General features: G+C 47.7%; 1 protein-coding gene across 1 annotated transcript; it reads right to left on the bottom strand.

The window, feature by feature from the left end:
* Window positions 1–6,795: 6,795 nt before the first annotated feature.
* Fgf6 (fibroblast growth factor 6) lies at window positions 6,796–16,437 on the bottom strand. Its single transcript, XM_050122040.1, has 3 exons — window positions 16,092–16,437; window positions 14,962–15,065; window positions 6,796–6,972 (listed from the first exon to the last, which is right to left on the bottom strand). The coding sequence occupies exons 1-3, from the start codon at window positions 16,435–16,437 to the stop codon at window positions 6,796–6,798; spliced, it is 627 nt and encodes a 208-aa protein (XP_049977997.1).
* Window positions 16,438–19,367: the final 2,930 nt, after the last annotated feature.

Genomic DNA, 19,367 nt, shown 5'->3' with positions numbered 1-19,367 from the left:
GTTATGAGGTCACACTTGCCCAAGTGGCAGTGAGGCTCCATGACAGAATGTTCTCCTTTACCCACCAACTCAGAGGTTGAAGCTTTACTTTCTCATGTGACTGTATTTGGAGATGGGGTTGTTAAGGAGGTCATTAATCTTAAACAAAGTCATCTGGTAGGGTCTTGATCTGGCAGGACTGTGTGCTTCTAAGGGGAGAAAGAGACACGGACCAAAGGCACTCTCCTCACACACAGAGGAAAAGCTTGTGGGCATACACAGAGAAAACATGCCAGTAGGAGAGAGCTCACTAGATACCAATGCTGTTTGGTCCTGGTCTTGTACTCCAGGCTCTAGAACAGAAAGTCGGTCTGTTGTCTAATATACCCTCTGTGGGATTTTGTAGTGGCAGTTTAAGCTGACTAGCCTCAGCATCCAATGCACTGTCAGATAAAGAGGCAGCATCTGTGACCTGGGAACCAGGAGCAGCCTTGACTCAGGATATTTGCAGGACCCATGGAAGAGAGTGTGTCCACCAAAACAAGAAGGAAGGGATGTTGTAGCTTGAATGAAATAATAATTATTTTTTTGATAAGACAATAAATCTCTCAGTTGGCCAACCCTGAGACTCCTCAGGTCCTCTTCAGTCCAAGCCTTTCTTATAGCCATGGTCCTTTTTTACCTCATTGTATCTACCTCTATATTTTGATTGTATGATTTGTTTAACTTTTTGTGGGGTGGGGGACGAGAGTGTGTCCAAAGTTTTATATTGAAGTATCTGTTAAAGCACCATTGGCAGTTGAGAATTTTGCATGTTTTGAAGGTGCATTCTCAGCATTTCTGATTGCACAAGAGAGGAGGAGAAGCTGGGCATCGTGGTGCACATTCAGAATTCCCAGACTCAGAAGTCTGAAGTAGGAGGATCCTAACTTGAGGCCTGTCCCGGCGAAGAGACCCTGCTTGTCTCCGGGGATGCGTGTTAGGGTAGGGGTGGGGGTAAAACTAGAGAATACAGGACAGATATTTTGACTGAGTGTGGATAGAGTGTAGACTATCCCTGGAATATTATCACAACAACCAAGCAATTATTATCTGCTATGTGATTCTTCTTTGGCTCCATGGTTCTTTTTCCTAAGACTTATGGGAAGGAAGGGCAGTTATCATTCTGTGGGTATCAGTTTTTGAGGTCAGATAGAGGGCCCTTGTGCCTGTATTCATGTTAACATTTGTTTGGTTTGAAAGTCCCAAAAGTTGGCACACATGCTGCCATGAAAGTGGCAGACTGGCTTCCCCACTGACCTGACTAAGGAAGATGAATGGTCAGAAAAGGAATGTGACCCCTTCAGGGTCACCTCAGTCAATGGTGGAGGCTGGCTCTTGAGGCTTAGATTCAGCCTGTAAGCAGCATCCTGGGATCGGGCCGTGGTTGAGATGGTGGGCCAGATGTCCCTCCATCCCACCATTGCTACTCTATCCAGCCAGCATCTCCTGGAACCTGGGACACTTCCATTGGAAGCCTCCAAAGTGTTCTTGTTTCCCAAGTGATTTCAAGTCTACACTCAGTGATCTACTTCCACCTGCAAGGCCGTATCGCCTTAGCCTACTCCCAAAATCTCCATCAACTGAAAATTAAGTATCAAACATTTGAGCCTATGGGGGACATTCTCACTAACTGCCACAATACAAGATACAATTTTGTTTTTAGTCTGAGAGCATTAACTTTACCTACCATGGCAAGGAGGTTACAGGTCTGAAGATAGGAATCTCAGGAAGATGATGTATGATTGTGTTACACAAAAACTCTATGGCACAGTTTCTCACTACCCATCCTAAGTCCCATCAACACCACCCCCGGATCTCCTCTTATTTTATATAAGAAACAATGGCCACATTTTCGATCAAGGAAGGTACTGTGTTCTCTCCTTTCCCAGTAGCCCTACTTTCAAGAGTCTCTTATATTCTTCTCCCAGAACGTCCCCTCTTTCCTGCCTTCCAGCCCCCAGCTGCTCCCCTGCCTTCAGTCTCACACCCTTAAGGGTTCATTTTTCTCCAGGATTGGCTCTTATCCACTTGTTTGAGATCAAGGCCTTGTTCTAAGTTTCATAGAACGTGGAAATCTCCTCTTCCATACCCTCATTACTGTTTGCTGGAATTGTCAGTCAATAAGCCCAGGTAGAATTTGTCAAAATGATCTTCCAAGGGTCCAGCATGGTTTCTGAACGTAGTAGGTTAGAAATCTGAATTGCACGAATAAATGCGGAAATATGCCAAGCACCCCTGTGTTCTAAGAGTGTCTAGATGTATGCAGAACTCAGCACTGATCAAACAAAGTTGTGCTTTCTTCTCCCCATGTATCTCAGTGTACCATGTGCACACCGTGCCCACAGGGCCAGGAGAGGGTATTACATCCCCTGAAATTGGAGCAGAAACACTTGTGAGTTGTGGGTTCTGGAAACCGAACCCAGGTCTGTTGGGAGAGCAGCAACATCTCTCCACCTCCACACTAGGTTTTAGACTGCACACCTCTGAGAGAAGGGATGAGGTCTACCGTGTTTCTCGTGTGTCCTCCACACCTAGCATAGCACAGGACTAGACGTTTATTAACTAGTTGTTAGTGGGTGAGTGAGGGAGTTGATGCCAAGACAGAAAAAATGCTTACACCTTGAAAGCAGAGGGGAAGGGGCACCTACAGCCTCTTTCTGTATTTGGTCGTCTTTTCCCTTTCTTGGACAAATGTCCCATTTGTAATAGGAACAATGGGCTTTCCACAAGTTTTTCCTGCCTTCGTCACTCACAGCACCAGAAACCTATGTCTACAGCACCCAACCTCTGCTTCTTAGCTCCCAGATAGGGGGTAGATAATAGAGACAAAAATCAATGACAATCCAGAGATTTGTTGTCAGTTTTAATAGGAGGGGCAGAGTCAAACAGTTTAGAGAAACGTATAAAAAGACCTTTAACTTCTTGCTGGAACTTGTTATGGTTTGTGCATAGCACATACATATTAAAAATAGAAACATCACATTTCACAAGCACTTGACTGAACAGCTTCTGGATTCCCTCTTCGCTGCCCGCAAGCTTGAGGACGGGTCTGCACCAGGGCCCAGCCTGAGGTCCTTAACAAGACGACAAAGAGGACTGCGTCCGAGGCTGGGGTTTCAGTAGTTCATGAGGTATACAAACATGGCTCCATGCTGGCCGTCTGCACACTGCCCTAGAGTCGGGATCTGCTTGGGGGTAGCCACTCTTTTCCTGCTCCTTGAAGAGGCTCCATCCACTCACATGTAAGAAGAACCTGGAATATTTTTGTTGGTGCTAGCCCTGTCCCAATGTTTCTATCTTTGGTGCGTTTCCAGGGAAGTCACATGGGTGGCTGGTTTATTGTGAAGAAGGAAGATGGGAGTAACTCGTAGAGAGCCACTGTGAGGAGCTGCCACCTGTCCCGTGACAAGGGACTTGGAATTTTTCTTAAGGGAAAACATAAGGATAAAAAGTTGAAGGAGTCTTCTAGCTTAGCTCCATACCAAAAAAGGCCAGAAGGTAATCTCAGCAGAGATGTTATGCTGAAGACTTAGGGCCAGTAACCACACGTGGTAACCCCAGTAACCACACCACTGGTGGCAAAGGCAGAGAGTGTCATGGACTCTTCGATGTCCTACCTTCCTCAGAACCCAGAGTGTGAACCTGGAGAATCTGCGGTCTTAGGGCAGGAAAAGGGCCTGGAAGCCATATGAGAAGAATGCCAAACTTCACAGGCCAGGACTGGGGACAGGACTGGATTTCAGGTCTGGGCTGTTGACCTAGAGATAAACTCATATGGCTAAAAAGAAAACAGATAGTATTGATTTAGAGGATTAAAAAAGAAAAACCATTCATCTTCAACCATAGAATGGTTGTGAGCAAGGGCTTGGAACAATGTCTGAGGATCAGTGTGTCTGTTGGAGAAACTCTGGGGTGTGACAGTGGAAGTGTGGAAGAGTAGTGACAGGGCATTAATTATTAGATTGCTTACTGCCTTCCAACGGAAGGTAAAAATGTATTAGAAGTAGGAAGCACAGACGTGTCACAAGGCAGTGGGACAATGACATGTTTTGTCTGCGTGTCTGTACAGTGCTCTTGGAGCCAAGAGAGACTGAGTGTTGGGCATTAGGGAGTTAAAGACGTCTGTGTCCATCCCGTGGGTACTGGGAACTGAACCCAGGTCCTCTGGAAGAGCATCAAGGGCTCTTAACCTCTGAGCCATTTCTCCAGCCCTGCTGCCTTGAGTTTCTATAACATACATTGGTGAGGGGATTACAAACAACAGCTTCAAGGAGGGCAGGTGACCAGGTAGGAAATAACACCCACCCCTGTGCACAGCACCTCTCTCTGACTGTGTTCTTCTCTTGTCCCTTAACTGGCCTGCGATTTGGTTTGACTTGGGCTTCAGGTCAGAGAGAAACCTCTTAAGAGAATTTCTTTATGTGAGAAAAAGTTGGAATTATCTTCTATGCATTGAACTGACAAAGCCAAATCCTGGGGCCTGCTAGAGACCCCAGCTTATCATGGCTGACGTTAACCACGGGCAATCCTCATGCCACTGCTGTTCCTAGGCAGCTGAACACTGGACCCGCTCCGTCCAGGGACTCTGTCGTCCCTCTTTCTCACCACGACCGTGAAAGGCAGAGTGGATGGCTGATGAAACTGCTTGTCAGGGTCTGAGCAGCTTCATGACCCTCAACAAAGAAGCAGGAAAGATTTAGCTGCCCAGGGTCTTGAGACCTTTCTAGAGTACTCTGTCTCAAAGCATGCCGACTTAAAGGTCTAGAAAGGAAGACAGGAAGGGAGGTAAGGAGGAAGAGAGGCTGGTAGCTGACTGTCTTGAGGCTTAAGACACTTTCTCCTAGCCCTGTCACAGACCACAGCTCCAGTCATCCTGTCCTTATAGTTCCACCGGGAATGAACACACTTGAAATTCCAAGGGACCTCATTTCTGACAAACCCTGTGAAGAGGTTGACGGCCCTGGCAAAGATGTCTTAAGGGAGGGTGGCTTTCTCCTTCCCAGCTGACTTGCACTCCAACATCCCAGTTAAGTTGGACCGATTTCTCTCCCCTTTACACCTGATCCAAGATTCAGTTCTTTCTCGTTTTCATCCAGAGCTTGGGGGTGTCCATGTGGTTGAACTCCTACCACCTGTTAATTTATCTCACCCACCTCCTGCCTTTCCCCCCTCCACCCTGACACTTACAGGGAAAAGGAGGAGGTCAGAATGGTGTCTGTCTTTCGCATTGTCAACCCCCCCCCTCCCCAATCTTCGGCTCAGAGACCCTGAGTCCAGATCTGTCTATAGAGGGTTGCGAATAGAGAGGTATGCTGAAGACGGAGGTATTTGCAACAGATGAGGGATTGCCTTGCAGGTCAGGGCTCCCAAGAGTAGCTGAGGGTGTCAGGTCGTTTTGTAACATATGCTGAAAATATGTGTGCACTGATCTGGCTCTCCGTGGTATCAGATTTAGGAACATTCCAACAGTTCAGGAATCTGCAGGCTCTAGGCAGACCACATTTAGAGTCTCCCGGGGAAGCTAAGTCTAAAATACTCTCAAAGGACAAGAGGCACGAAGGCATTGTAGAACGAGGAGCCACTCCAGCTTGGGTGCCTGAGTCCTGGGATTATCATGCCTTGCCTACCGTAGTGAGGAAGAGGGCACACACTGGAGGTCACAGTGCCCATTCTACCACATCCAGGAGGCATTGTGTACGTAAGATTAGGACAAGTGAGGAGGAAGTGCGAGCATCGGGTGAGAAGTTGGGCGAGTTTCCTGGACATAGTTGGAGAGGGATCACCATGGCGAGTCCAAAGCCTCTGGACTTCCTTCATGCCCTAATTTGCACACTGCTCGTCCATGCCAGGGAGGTTGCCATTATTAGGATCCTTGTCATCTGAGGTTAAAATAAGACCTGGTTCAAAGTGAGGAAACGTTACGGGCAGGCAGCCTGGTGCTGGACTGTTCTTAGAGCCACACACAGCTCACGGCCCTTCAGGCAGAGTTGCTCTTTAGAGAACATCCAGTCCCTCTGTCTCCACAGATCTCCCCAATGGCTACAGACACTGTTCTATCCCTTCCTTCCATGGAGGGAACCCCCTTCTCTCCTAGCTTCCTTAACGATGCATCGTAGTGTTCCCAGAAGCCTAGTAGGCATGGCTTTCAGGGTGCCAGGGCTTTTTTTTTTCTCTTTTGCAATTAGTTTGTACACCCCCACTTCCTGCCTACAGAATAAAAGATAGCTGTTTGCTGTCATTCAGACGACTGGTGCAGTTAATGCTGATGGATGGATGGATGGATGGATGGATGGATGGATGGATGGATGATCAGAACAAGACAGAATGAGGCACACCTCGATCCTGCTGGCTTGACAAGTGATGCTCTGACAGGCAGATTCTTACAGTGAAAATGTCAGGAGAAAGACAATTTGAAATGCCTTTGTTCTGAGAATCTACACGAAGATGCGTGAGTATGCAGGGACACAGGAATACTCCCATCCTGGCCTTTGCTTATGCATGGGACCACATGTCACAAGTATCATCTGCACCGTCTCTCCTCGGGTGAGGTCAACGTACAGGATCCACTGTCATTCTGAGATGCCAACTGCAACCCTTCAGTCACGTGGGTCACATGCCATGCAGTCCAGTGGTCATGGAAACCAGCTCCGGTCTCTTGAGGCACAAGATAAGCCGGACTGAGAAGTCACAGGGTACCAGCAGGATTGTTCTCTCGTGGAAAATTCCACCAGAAAAGATGCAGCTGTCACTTTGTGAGCCTTCCTTCATGGGTCCTTATATCCTGGGAAGGAAGTGAGTGACAGTCATGATTGGGGACACCTTGCTGCCCCGCTTTACCCGTCCGTATTTGCTCAGTGCGATGTAGGTCCCTCTGTACAGGTCTGACTCGTAGGCGTTGTAGTTGTTTGGGAGGAGGGTTTCGCGGAACTTACACTCCTCTTGGAAGCTGGGCTGCGAAGTGAAAAGACAGCAGAGACACGGTGATCATTAAGAAGTGTCAAAACACCAGCTGAGTCCCACAGGGGTGGCCTTTCCTCCGTGCTCCCTCCCTTCCCTTTGTAAACACACTACCACACTGCAAGGAGGGAAGAAACATTAGAGGTTAGAATGGGAGGCACTTCAGAGCCCTCGCGGTTCCTCTCACGTGCCCTCCTGCACCAGGAGGAAGCCAAGGCCAGGAACAGAGAGAGCTGATACTCAGATCCGGTGGGATAGCCTAACAGACTTCCAGGTGGGGGTGCTTTCGCACATCCTCAGGTGAGAATGTGTTCTATCCAGAGACGGGAACAGGGAGGGTGAAACTGAGCTGTCAAGACTATACTGAGAGACTGCCTGGCAGGACGGAATGGAGGCTCAGGGCTCCACCCAGCGACTCTTCTGCTTGCCAATAGTGTGAGCTTAGACAGTCTCCTTCACTCAGAGACTCAGTTATCTTTCAGGCAAGCTGTGCGGTGCCAGGGAGCTGGTGGGGCAGTGGGTGGAGGAACAGAAGCAAATGAACTCCTGAGTCCTTTCCAGTACTGTCTCTCTCCACCCACAGTTCTTCTATGCAAAGTCTGCCGTCCCTTAAAGAAAAAAGGCCTCATTCTCACTCTTGAGTTGGAGCCCAGAAGGTGAGTGGAGCTCCATAGTCCACACCATTCCCTGGGGCCATATGGGATCTGAAATGACAACCATTTTTCTAGAGAAAGAGAACCTGGTTCCCAGGGGATTTAGACAGAGAGCTATAGAGGAGGATGCTCTGTGTCCCCCTCTGGCTACCATGTGGGCACAGGCACATGCACGTGTGCACACACGTGTACCAGCAACCACAGTGCAATGACTCTATGACTTCTGCCTGGCACCTGGATTTCTGAAAGGAGTCTGTTGTAGGATATTTTGATTGCACTCTGACACTCCCAAAACTGCCGATAAAGTTTACCTTGAGTCAGAGGGCGGAGTTAGCTATTAGCTCTCCAAAATTAGCCATAGAGGTAATTTGGAGGACCCAAGACATATAGAGAGACACAGGAAGCAGTAGGGAGGGACTTAGAAAGATTCTCAGCCCTTTTGGATTGAGGAGAGAGGAGGGGTGGTCACTGGTCACTTCTCTGCTTCTTTTCTGATTAATCAGGTTTTTACCCCAATATCTGACTCCCAAGTTTTTAATGATAAAAGGATAATCAGATAAATGCTTCATCTGGCAGTTCTAGTCTTTGAAAACTATTTAAGATAATTAAGAAGTGTGGGTTAGTAGTTAGTCATCTATAACAATCAAATTTACAGTCATGTTAGGTATGTTTTCAAGGCCAATCAGAGATGTAGTTTAGATAGATGTTCTTCAAACACTTCAGAGACCTAGAGAATATGACATTTAAGATTATTTTAATAACATAAAACTTTTTATGACAATAAGACACATCTGCTCCTGGCAGTACCAATTTACTTGCAAAAAGGATGATGAACATCAAAAAAAAAAAAAAAACATGTGGAGTTTGCTTTCATTTATGGCATACTTAGCCCCTGAACAAAGAAAGTGTCCTTGCCTCACCTACTGACAGTATGCTGTCCAAATTGGACAAGCAGGACACAAAAGAAAGCCGAAGATGGATGCCCGGCATTGCAGAGGAAGCTTGGTGACTGTCCAGACTCCCAGCTGCCTCTGTTGTTTCTATAGTTTCAGAGGTTGTCTGCTCTGCACTTTCTGTCTTCTTCAGGCAATATTAGGTCTCTAATAGAGTTGAAGACTAGATAGTTGTAGTTTTACAGTTTTTCATGTTACCAAATGAAAAAAAGAAAAATAAGAGGTGTAAAGTTTATAAGGTTGTGAAACATAAAAGCTTAAACTGTTTTTCTAAAAAAATGTTTTGAGGTCTAAAAAGATGTTTTAGGAAGGTAACACAAGTTAGGGCAGGAAGTGAATTAAGTAAAAAACTTTGGATTCACCAAGATAGAATTGTCAAATGCAAATGGACTGAACATTATGAACATAATTCTTACCTGATAAGTGTGCTTATTGTATGTAATTTTACTGTGTTAGAATTAAAAGCTTTCCTTTTTATTTAGACAAAGGGGGAAAGTGTTGTGGGATATTTCAATTGTATTCTGACACTCCTGAGACTAATAATAAAGTTTACCTTGAATCAGAGGATGAAGTTAGCTACTAGCTGACCAAAATTAGCCATAGAGATTTTAGAGGACCCAGGATATATAGAGAGACACAGGAAGTTGTAGGAAGGGACTTAGAAAGATTCTCAGTTCTTTTCAGATTGAGGAAGGAGAGAGAGAGTGAAAGAGAGAGAGAAAGGAGGTCACTAGTCACTTCTCTGTCACTTCTCTAATCAATCAGGTTTTTTTATTCCAGTATCTTGACTCCTGAATATTTATTGATAAAGGAATAATTAGATAAATGCTTCAGAAGTCTGTGCACCCAGCCTCACCAGCAATGGGGACACATGGGTCTCCCTTTAGGTTACTGTAATGGGGAGGTAGAGAGCCCATCATTAGTACTTTAGAGCCCTTGAGGCAGATGCTGCTAACAGCACTCAAATAGCACCTGAGCCCTATGGACATTAGCTTCTTTCCCAGTAGACTCCAATCCCCCTGATACAGACACACAGACACAGACACAGACACAGACACAGACACACACACACACACACACACACACACACACACAGAGAGAGAGAGAAAGAGAGAGAGAGAGAGAGAGAGAGATATGGGAAGGATCCCAGGGATCAATGGTCAGATTGCAGGAAAAAAGGCATTTGATACCATAACTGGTAAGGGCCCAGAAACTAGGGATTCTTGGTGTTCTTCAGTATGTAATGTTATTACTTCTATATAGGGCAATTCACAGTATCTACTAGAATTTCTTTAAAAAAATGGGGATAACAGATGATCAGAAATTCTTCTTCTAAGAACAGATCTTGGCATTCAATTCCCACATGTGTACAAAAGTTGACACAACAGTTTTTAATAGCAGGAATCCCAAACAGTCAGTCTCTACTAAGAGGAGAGCAGTTGTCTCTGCTATGACCAAGCTGCGCTGTGGGTTGCTGTAATCCATGACAAGTAAACCTTTACACATTGACACTGAACACTGAAACATATTACCAAGTGAAGATGCATAGTTTGAACGCATGTCTTGCAGAGGATCTGGGTTCGATTCCCAGCACCCACATGGTAGCTCACAACTGTCTATAACTACAATTCCAGGGGACCCAACATCCTCTTCTGGCCTCTGAGGACATCAGGTACACAGGTCGTACACAGACATGTATGCAGGCAAGACACTCACATGCATAAAAAAAAAAAAACAAACCTTGAACCTCTGTAGTGTGACTTACACTCACGCACACACAGGTTAGTCACGGGATGGTCCACAAGGAACTGTCACACAGGTTGTGTCTCAGGAGGAATGCATAGGCAGCAAGTCTCTCTTGTGCTTTTTCTTCCTTCTTAAATCATTTGCACGCATTATCCACTTACATAAGTAACTTATTTAAAATGGGCCCGGAAGTGGGGGGAGGTGCTTTTATCAGAAGCAGTGGTCTCTTGTGGTGATGTGCCCCCCATCCACCCACCTGATTTCCCTCTGTTCTAACTTGGTGTGTCTCCAGAGAGGAACTTGCCCAGCCAGTTTCCAGGAGAATTTATTTCTGATCTGGATAGTGGTTAAGGGAGAGGTTTTGCTGTGTTGTTTGCAAGCTGGTGAGAGGAAATCAGATTTAGGGTGAAGAGCAGAAGAAGGGAGATTGAGCCATTGGGTTGAGAACTAAGGCCATTGCTCACACCCCATTGTCTAGAATGAGTCTGGCTGAGAACCACCATTTTTGAAGACATCTGCCTCGCTGTGGGTGCATATACAGCCGACCATGTGTATCTGTGGGTTTCGTACCCCTAGAGTCAACTGACCATGGACTAAAAATATTTGGGAAAAGTTTGCATCTGTATTGCACATGCACAAACATTTTATTCCCTAATAAATTGTTCCCTAAAAAAACCAGTACAATATCAATTTATATAGCCTCTGCATTGCATTAAGTGTTAAAGGTAGTCAAATGATATGTCAAAACATCTAGAAGGACACAGGTCATATGAAGATATTATAGCATATTTATGAGGTACTTCAGCCTCTAAAGATTTGGGGATTTGGGGGGCTCCTAGAACCAACTCCCTGAGGGTATCAAGGCTACACTTCACTTGACTTTCTACTCAGCAGACATTTTTGACAGAGGCAGTACTGGAAATGGAACCTAAGCCTTTGTGCTCTAGACAAGCTCCCAGCCACATCCCCCAGCCAAGCAAACACTGTGTTAATAAAAGCAGCAGCTACCATATATTATGACAAATGAAACAATTCCACCAGTCACACTTCCTGGGCCTGGCACTCTCAAGAACCAGCGTGACAATATCTTGAATTGCACATAGGGCTAAGCATAGCCAAATCGATTTAAAAAGAAATAGTCTTTAATTCCCCCAGTGCAAAAGTGGTGTGCAACGGAAAACATCCCTGGGTGTTTGGGGTGAAATGCTGCTGGTAAAAATGGCCCCATAAGTTGTGTGTGTGTGTGTGTGTGTGTGTGGTGGGGGAGGGCGCTATCATACCCATCCTCTTGTCTTTATCCAATGCTAAGCCCCCTCTGTCTTTAACGATCTTCATCCCGTATATGCTTTGGACACGTGTCCCTATTACTTCCGGTCACATGAGTAGAGAGGACGTTTGCATGTCACTGTGATCCTATTGATTAGAAGTATGTGGACATAGTATAACCCCTTTAAAGTGCAAGGTGTATTTTTCTCAATGGACGGCCACAAAACCCCCTTCAGGAAGGGGTCTTTGATGACTTTCTGGACTTTAAGGGGAGTGAGGATGTTGGGGTTCAGTCATATTCTGCTCCAGTCTATATCCAAGATGGCAACAACCCAGGCTGAGAGAAGCTCGGTGACTGCCTGAAGTAAGTCCAGCAGCTGTAGGGTAGGACTGGGCAGCAACTGGAATGTTAGTCCCAGTCTGGCCTGCCAAATGAGCTTCCCCTTCAAGTTTCTATGTATTACCTGCAGAGCCAGCTTTCTCTGTATTATCTGTATAGCCAGCTTTTTCTACATTACCTGCAGAGCCAGCTTTCTATGCATTATCTGCATGGCCAGCTTTCTCTGCATTGCCTGCACGGGCAGCATTCTATGCATTACCTGCAGAGCCAGCTTTCTCTGCATTTTCTGCACAGCCAGCTTTCTATGCATTACCTGCAGAGCCAGCTTTCAATGCATTACCTGCAGAGCCAGCTTTCAATGCATTACCTGCAGAGCCAGCTCTCTATGCCTTATTGCAGAGTCTAGAGACGGTTCTGCACATAGCTTCAACTGAATGCAGGGAAGGAGTGGGAGATTGTGGTCACCTTGTTCCTCCTCCTGCAAAGGGAGGCTAAAGCCCAAACACCCCTCCAGAGCACTGCAGGACAGTGCTTCTAAGCACACTACAGGATCCCAGATAACCTGTATGTGCTCAGTGCAGGGCGCTGCTTATCTGCAGCGAGAACCTAATAGAGCTAAGGCTCTGTACCCCTTCATCTGAAAGAAGGAAGACCACCTCTAGGCATTTTTCCTTTGCCCTTGCTTTCCCACCACATGGTGCTCTGCCTTTTCCTCCTCATCAGCCGCCTTCCTCCCACCATGAGAAATGCCATTTAGAGGTTACAGCAGCTGAGCTACTGAGGGAGGAGGTGGCTCAGGGGGCTTAAAGGAAAACCGTGTGAATGAAATCACCACCCAGCAGGAGCCTTCCTGGCTCCGGGGATCAGTTGGCAATTGTTTTTTAGACTGTGATAACTGCTGCTGAGGGATGGGGGATGGGAGGGGGGGTCAGCAGCATCTGGTCCCCAGCCACACACAAAGCATCAGGTGCCCTAGCTGGGGCACTGCTGTCCAACCATCTGCACTCTGTAGCTCTGGGGTCTAGAGAGAATCTCCCAGCAAGAGCTCATGCTTCCAGGCTACTGGATATGGGGACAGGATGGTCTTCTCTCAGAGAGGTCCTGTTTCTTCAAGGCAACTGCTGTTTACTGGGCACTCCAGCCGCCTCTAGATGAGTCTGGGCGCCTCCCACACGAGAAATTTACTGCCGTGAGAGGCTCTAGCCTCGGGAAGCATTTTCTCTGGTGGACTCCCAATCCTCAGTTTCCCTTAGAAACAGAGATTTCAAGCGAGAAATGGATGCGTTTACTCTATGTTTGCAGCCCTCTCCCATGTCATAACTGAATTCTTTTCTAACTGAGAAAAAAAAATCTGTTAATTATGATGGCAGAAGTAAGGGTTTCTCTAATTTGGGCTTCTGGCAGATTTGTCTGCTAAAATGCCCTCGTGGAGTCCTAGACCCAGTTATTTGGATCTCCTGGCCGGTGGGATCCTGGGTGCCGTGGGGGCTGGTGAGGAGGAACTTAGGGCACCTGTGCTACCAAAGCCTTGGGTGGTCACAAACTGCTTCCTGCCCTGACACTTTCCAAGAGAGTGGTACCTTGGAATCCAAGAATGAACCTGTCTTCTCTTCCTGCTTCCCTTGGACCTGGCTTCACACCAGGCAGATCTGATGTGATTCCTTGTTCTCCATATATCACAGAACCTGGCAGCACCCATGACGACCTGCTCTGCTAAAAAACATCTTATGATCTAAAACCAAACAAAACCCCGAACACTGATCCAGAAAGATTGACAGTCTCTATCCCGCTACTGCAGAGTCTCCGAAACAGGTCCTGGAAACCTGGTCCAGGTTCTCCAGATGCTGAGCGCACACGGGTGTCCTCAGAACCATGCTGGAGAGGTACTGACTTTAGCCCACACTATAAACCAACTTTGAGACATGCTCAAAAGGTTTGGAAGCAGAGATGCTTTGCCCAACTTCCTTTCCAGACTTTCTTTGCCAGGATAATTTCCTAGGAACCTAGCACTTGTCCCAGGTCTGCTGTCCCCTTCCTAATCTCATTCTGTCCCCCAAGGGATGCAAAGAGCAGGCCCTATACTCTCCTGAGGAACCCCTCTAGTAGATCTGAGGTATCCTTCTCTTTAGCCACTGGCCTCCCCTCCCCTTCTTCCTCCTCATCTTTTTTGAATTGAACCCAGGGCCTAGTACATACTAGGTAAGGACTCTACCACGTAGTTAGACCCAGCTTCCTTATTTCTGTCAAATGACCTCTTGATTTTATCAACTTCATAGAAGGTTTTTCTAACACATTTTGGAATAGGCCGAGTTGCAGGCTGAGAGCCCCGGAAGTGAGCAGGTCAAAGAAAGCAGAGGTTTTGGCAACACACATTTTATGTTTGCCCTTATACCAGAGGGCCAGAATTTATTCCTCAGCAATTGCCCTCCTTAGTGATCTCTGGTACAGAGGGAGGAGTGGGGCCCAGTGCCTGTTGGAAAGGTATGACAAAAGGATACTTTTATAGACCGTGGGATCAGAGACTGGAGGGCATAAACCCTAGACTAAAGTCTCTGAAGATGCTAATATAGATGAGAGATAGCCTCCTTCTGCAGACTCTTGCAACCCTCCAGTGGAGTGTCTCCTGGAGGGGTGTGTCATGCGGGCAGCACACAGGCTGGCCCAGGCGCCTGCCTTTCTGAGCCTCTCCAGTTCTGCTACTCAGACTTGACCGGGAGCCCGGATACCAGCTTTATATCAGAATGCATATTCTTCCCTACCCAAGGGCTCTCTGAACTATGGCTTCTTTAGGGGCAAAGGTCCCGGCAGGTGGGGCTGGGAGAATCACAGGCCATGCAGATGCTTCTCTGTGAAACAGAGGAAGGATGGACTTTAAGGTGCCTTGCTAGCAAGGACTCCCTTCACAGCCCTTCTTTCTTCCTTCTCATAAAAGACTCAGCTCTCTGTGCTGTGTGTGTGCCATTGTCAAGGGTGTGAGCGTCAGACCTCCTGCAGCCTGGAGCTGCCCCTCTCCCAGGGAACTCACCGTTGTGTACAATCTTCCTTTACTGTTCATGGCAATGAAGAGGGTGCTTTTCACACCGAAGAGGCTCACTACGCCCCGCTCTACCGTGGAAATTTCCAGCAGGCCTGACAAAGAAACGGAGGACACACACTCATGTTCATGTAAACCGGAGAGAGGATTCAAGTCCTTCAGAGGCGTCCAGTTGTTCCCCTTCTAGCGGCTCAGCCTCTCCATCACTTCTGTCCTCGATCCCTTATAACATCCTGTCACTACACCAGCCACATCTTGTCACAGCCTGGAGCACACTCGGGTCTGCATGGCAAAGCTTTATACTGGAACTGAGGATCACATGGAGCATTCAGACATCTATTTAAGATCAGCTTTGAATCTGAGCTTTCAGTGACTCTGTCATTTGAGGTCATTGACTTGGGTGGAAAAGAATGGGGGCTGGAGAGAGAGCACAAAATGGTAGAGTACTTGCAATGGTATGCTTGGGTCCCTGGGTTCAATCCTCAGCAACATACACACACACACCACATACACACACACACATCAATCAATCAATCTGTTTTGATCATCACTGTTTAATGCCTGCCCCACGTGCTTCAACTCAGTTCTCAAACATTGCAGCTACACAGAGCCGGATGGTGTGTCTGGGACCCTACAGCCCGAACTCTGCCTTAGCTAGAAGGCTGTCCCTGCAGGCACCTGACGTTAGGGGAAGCACAGTGAAAAGGATGTGCTTAAGAATTGCACTTGGCAGACCACTCGCCCTTCTCTTTCAAAGAGGATGGCTGGTTAGAAATGCGTGGGTCTAACTAGGCTGGAATACCATAACTTTTATTTCTAATCAGTACAGTCATGGCTTTTCAGGCTGACTCCAGGGCCAGAGAGAGGCCACTAACACTAATTAGTACCACCGGGATGGAGTTACCCGGCATGATGTCTAAGAACACCAAGATGCTAGTTCTACATCTACTGGGTCTGCACCCTTATCTGGGCAAGGCAGGGTAGGATCAAGCCATCTAAATGTTGCCCAGCTCGTTCCCTTCAGACTGCAGCCCCACCCACCAGCGCAAGGCTCCTTCATCTTTTGACTTAGCTTGTGCCCAAGCCAGCAAGCACCCCAGCTGTCTGCTCGTGAAACTCACTGTAGGGGTTCTCCTCGTGTGTTCCACTGATCCGGCCGTCGGGGGGCACCTGGAGGTGGAAGCCAATGCCCACGTTGCAGTAGAGTCTCCGCTGCCGCTTGATGCCCACCAAATAGCCACTTTCCCAATTCACACCCGAAATTTCTCCAGCTAGCCCAGCTCGGGACCTGGACAAGAGGGTGCCCCAGCCTCTGGAGTCCAGTAGCGTGCCGTTGGCGCGGGTGCCGGCGGGCGAGGGCACCACCATGCCCACTAGGACGCCTAAGAAGACGAGAGCCTGCAGCGTGCCCTGAACACGTCCTACTCCCCGGAACATAGTGATGAACAGCCTCTGTCCCAGGGCCATCCACCTTGCCTCTCAGGCACGTGGTCAGAATTAATGGCCCTAAAAATACCGCCCTTCTTGTTTTCCTCCCCTCGGCATGGCGGCAGGGGCTTATTTTTGGAAGGCAGATGAAGGCTGCTGACATGAAACCAAAGCCTGCTTCAGGCACTCGGGTTGAGAGGAGAGGGACCCAGATTGAGCTGCGGGTAGTAGGGACCATGGCTTGGGGACGCTCTCTATCCAGCTTGCGGGGCTCCGTCCCAAGGTGATCCTATTTGATTTGACCTATCATTATAGTTCAGCAACCCGGCCCTCCCCTCCACCCCTCATCACCCTGACGTCAGCCGGCCCAGCTCACTTACCCAGGGCTGTAACATTAACCTGCTCCTGGGCCTGGCTGCCTCCCCAGACCCCCATCACCCTCTCCACTCCCCAGGGATTCTGAGAGCCACTGTCATTCCAGCTATGAGGCAGGAATGAAGTTAGCAGGGAGCATCTCTGCGGGAGGGTGGAGTTGGCTGGGGGCCCAGGGAAGAGGGAGGCAGAGGCCACCCAGGACCCAAATCGGGCAGCAGTCCTTGGCCCCACCATGCGGGCTTCCTTATTTAGAGGGCAAAGGGTAAAGAAAGATAGGGAAGGTGTGGTGGCAGGTGATGATGCTGGCTTACAAGTGACTCTCAAGACCTGTTCATGGAAAGAGCTCACGGCTGAGGAGAGCCCATCTACCAGGACAGTGCATATTCTGTACTGGTTATATAGGACAGGGGTTGTCCAGCAAAATGAGGGCTGTGGCGGCAGGGAGGGATGGGTCACCTTTTCCTGCCCACAGTTCTGGCCATTCTGGCTTTTGCCTGGAGGTGAATGAGGGGTCATGCCATTCTCTTGCTTCAGCTCACCTTTGGCCTCTAATTGTTACCCTTCCCCCTTGACAGTTGCACAAGTGGAGACTTGGAGAACTTCTGAGGCTTCCCACGGGCAGTAAGTGGCAGGATCGGGGCTTACAGCCTCTGTACAGGTCCAAAGCCTTTCCGTGACATTGATTATAAGTAGAAGCCAGATTTGCCGTAGATTTTCCTTAATATCTACTAAGTAGACATTGAATGATTATTTCAGTAGGACAAAATTTTTTGGTGTGTGTGTGTGTGTTAGATAAAGTCTCTTCTATCCCAAGAAGGTCTCAAATTCAATGTATGGTCATTTTTTTTTTAAATACTTACCAAATGTTTCAGAAAATTCATATATTTTCAGCCAACTTAAAATAATTTTTTTTAAATTATGTGTATGTGTGTGTGCCTGTGTCTGTGAGTATGTGCATGTGTGTGAGCCCACTGAGGCCAGAAGAGTGCTGGATCTCCTAGAGCTGAGGTTACAGGTGAGGTGGGCTACCCAACTTGAGTGCTGGGAACCAAGCAGGTTCTCTGCAAGAGCAGTAAGTGCTTCTAACGGCTGAGCCATCTCTCCAGCCCTGACAGTTAACTTTTGCTAGGCTAATATTACAGTCAAAAACTGTTTATCTTCTCATTTATCATTTAAGTAGAAAATGTCTTTTACCTGAGGTCAAAGTTATTTTAAAAGGATATAGAAAGAATCCTGGCCTGGTGAGATAGAAACAGTAAGAAACAGAGATCGCGACCAACCTTCATGGCCTGGTTGATCGCCGAGTTCCACATTGTAGCAGGAGAGGACTCTTGCAAATTGTCCTCTTACCTACACATGTGCACCATGGCACACGTGGGAGTATACACCACACACACCCCACTATACTAAATGAATGCAGTGAAAGGGGACGCCCCCAAGTGGTTATAAATTTATAAGAAGGACTCGCATCTACGAGAGCAAAAGAAGACAACAAAGGCCACCCGAGAAGACAAGTTTGACATTTAGCTCCATTGCCCTGCAATCCAGTTGTTAATCTGTTGGTGGAATGCCAGTCCAGGAACTGCAAGGGGTGTATCCTGGGAGGGAAAAGGGTGACAATAGTACTAAAGATAGTTTTGAACAGGTCATGGTAGGTGGCAGCTGATCCCAGATCCTGTCCTGTGCAGGTAAGACCTGGATACCACCACATCGGCATGCCACACTCTCCCTGAAGGCTGCTGGCAGTCTGGACAAATGCCTCTGCAAGTTCCACGGCTTAGAGATGCCAGTGTACCTCCCCCATGGTCCTGCCTCTCCTGCTCGGGCCTAGGGCTGAGCCTTCAGTCCGTGGCTTCTGCATCTTTTCTGTCCCTTTCTCCTTTGCTGGACCTATGCTTTGGTTTTTGTCTCTTTTAGTTCTGCCCTTGTCGTGCGTTCTTAGATCCCTTGAAGCTGTGTGGCCATAGATGGAGTTGACTACATAGGCCTTCACAGAAAAATAAAGTAGGGCTTTTGGAAGTATCCTACAGAACAGGAGCGATCCTGAGTAGCCTAGAGGTGGAAGAACTTCACTCTGGACTCCCAGCTTGACTTTAGATTAAGCTTGGATATGTGCAAGAGCAGAGGCACGCTGTGACTGATGTTCAGCTTGGAATCTTATGTTAACCCACTCCTCCCACCTTGAGAACCAGCATCCCTGTCACTTGCTGGACGGCTTGACACAGAAGGGCCTCTAAAAGTCCCTGTGTTGAAGACTTGGTCCCCAGTCTGTGATGCTGTCAGAAGATGGAGGAGTCTATAAGAGATAAGGCCCAAGAGAAGGAAGTTAGACTGTTGGAGGTGTGTTAGGTCATCAGAGGTGTGTTCGGTCATCGGAGGTGTGTTCTTGAAAGATCTCTCCCCGCCTCCCCTCCCCTCCCTGCTCCCTAGATGCCATGACACAACAGAACTTCTTCACCATGTGCTCTGTCCACATGAAGCACCACGGGCTGAAACCACAGAGACCAGGAGTCAAAACAAAAGCCTTCCATCTTTAAGATGATCAGCTCAGGCATTTGTCACAGTAACAGAAAGCAGAGCAATTCAGAGAAATT

The sequence above is a fragment of the Alexandromys fortis genome, unplaced genomic scaffold (assembly GCF_014885135.2).
Source record: "Alexandromys fortis isolate MF-2015 unplaced genomic scaffold, M_Fortis_MF-2015_v1.1 scaffold_208, whole genome shotgun sequence".
NCBI classification, from domain to species: domain Eukaryota; kingdom Metazoa; phylum Chordata; class Mammalia; order Rodentia; family Cricetidae; genus Alexandromys; species Alexandromys fortis.
The sequence above is the reverse complement of the archived record's forward strand: the minus strand, read 5'-3'. Positions and strand labels throughout refer to the sequence as shown.

What these genes read in the sequence shown, in the direction of transcription:
- Fgf6 (XM_050122040.1), bottom strand. Translation starts at nt 16,437, where the DNA reads ATGGCCCTGGGACAGAGGCTGTTCATCACTATGTTCCGGGGAGTAGGA. An exon ending in ACACGAGGAGAACCCCTACA is followed by an intron (nt 15,066 to 16,091) that starts GTGAGTTTCACG and finishes TTTCTTTGTCAG; the next exon opens with GCCTGCTGGAAATTTCCACG. An exon ending in AAGGAAGATTGTACACAACG is followed by an intron (nt 6,973 to 14,961) that starts GTGAGTTCCCTG and finishes TTCACTTCGCAG; the next exon opens with CCCAGCTTCCAAGAGGAGTG.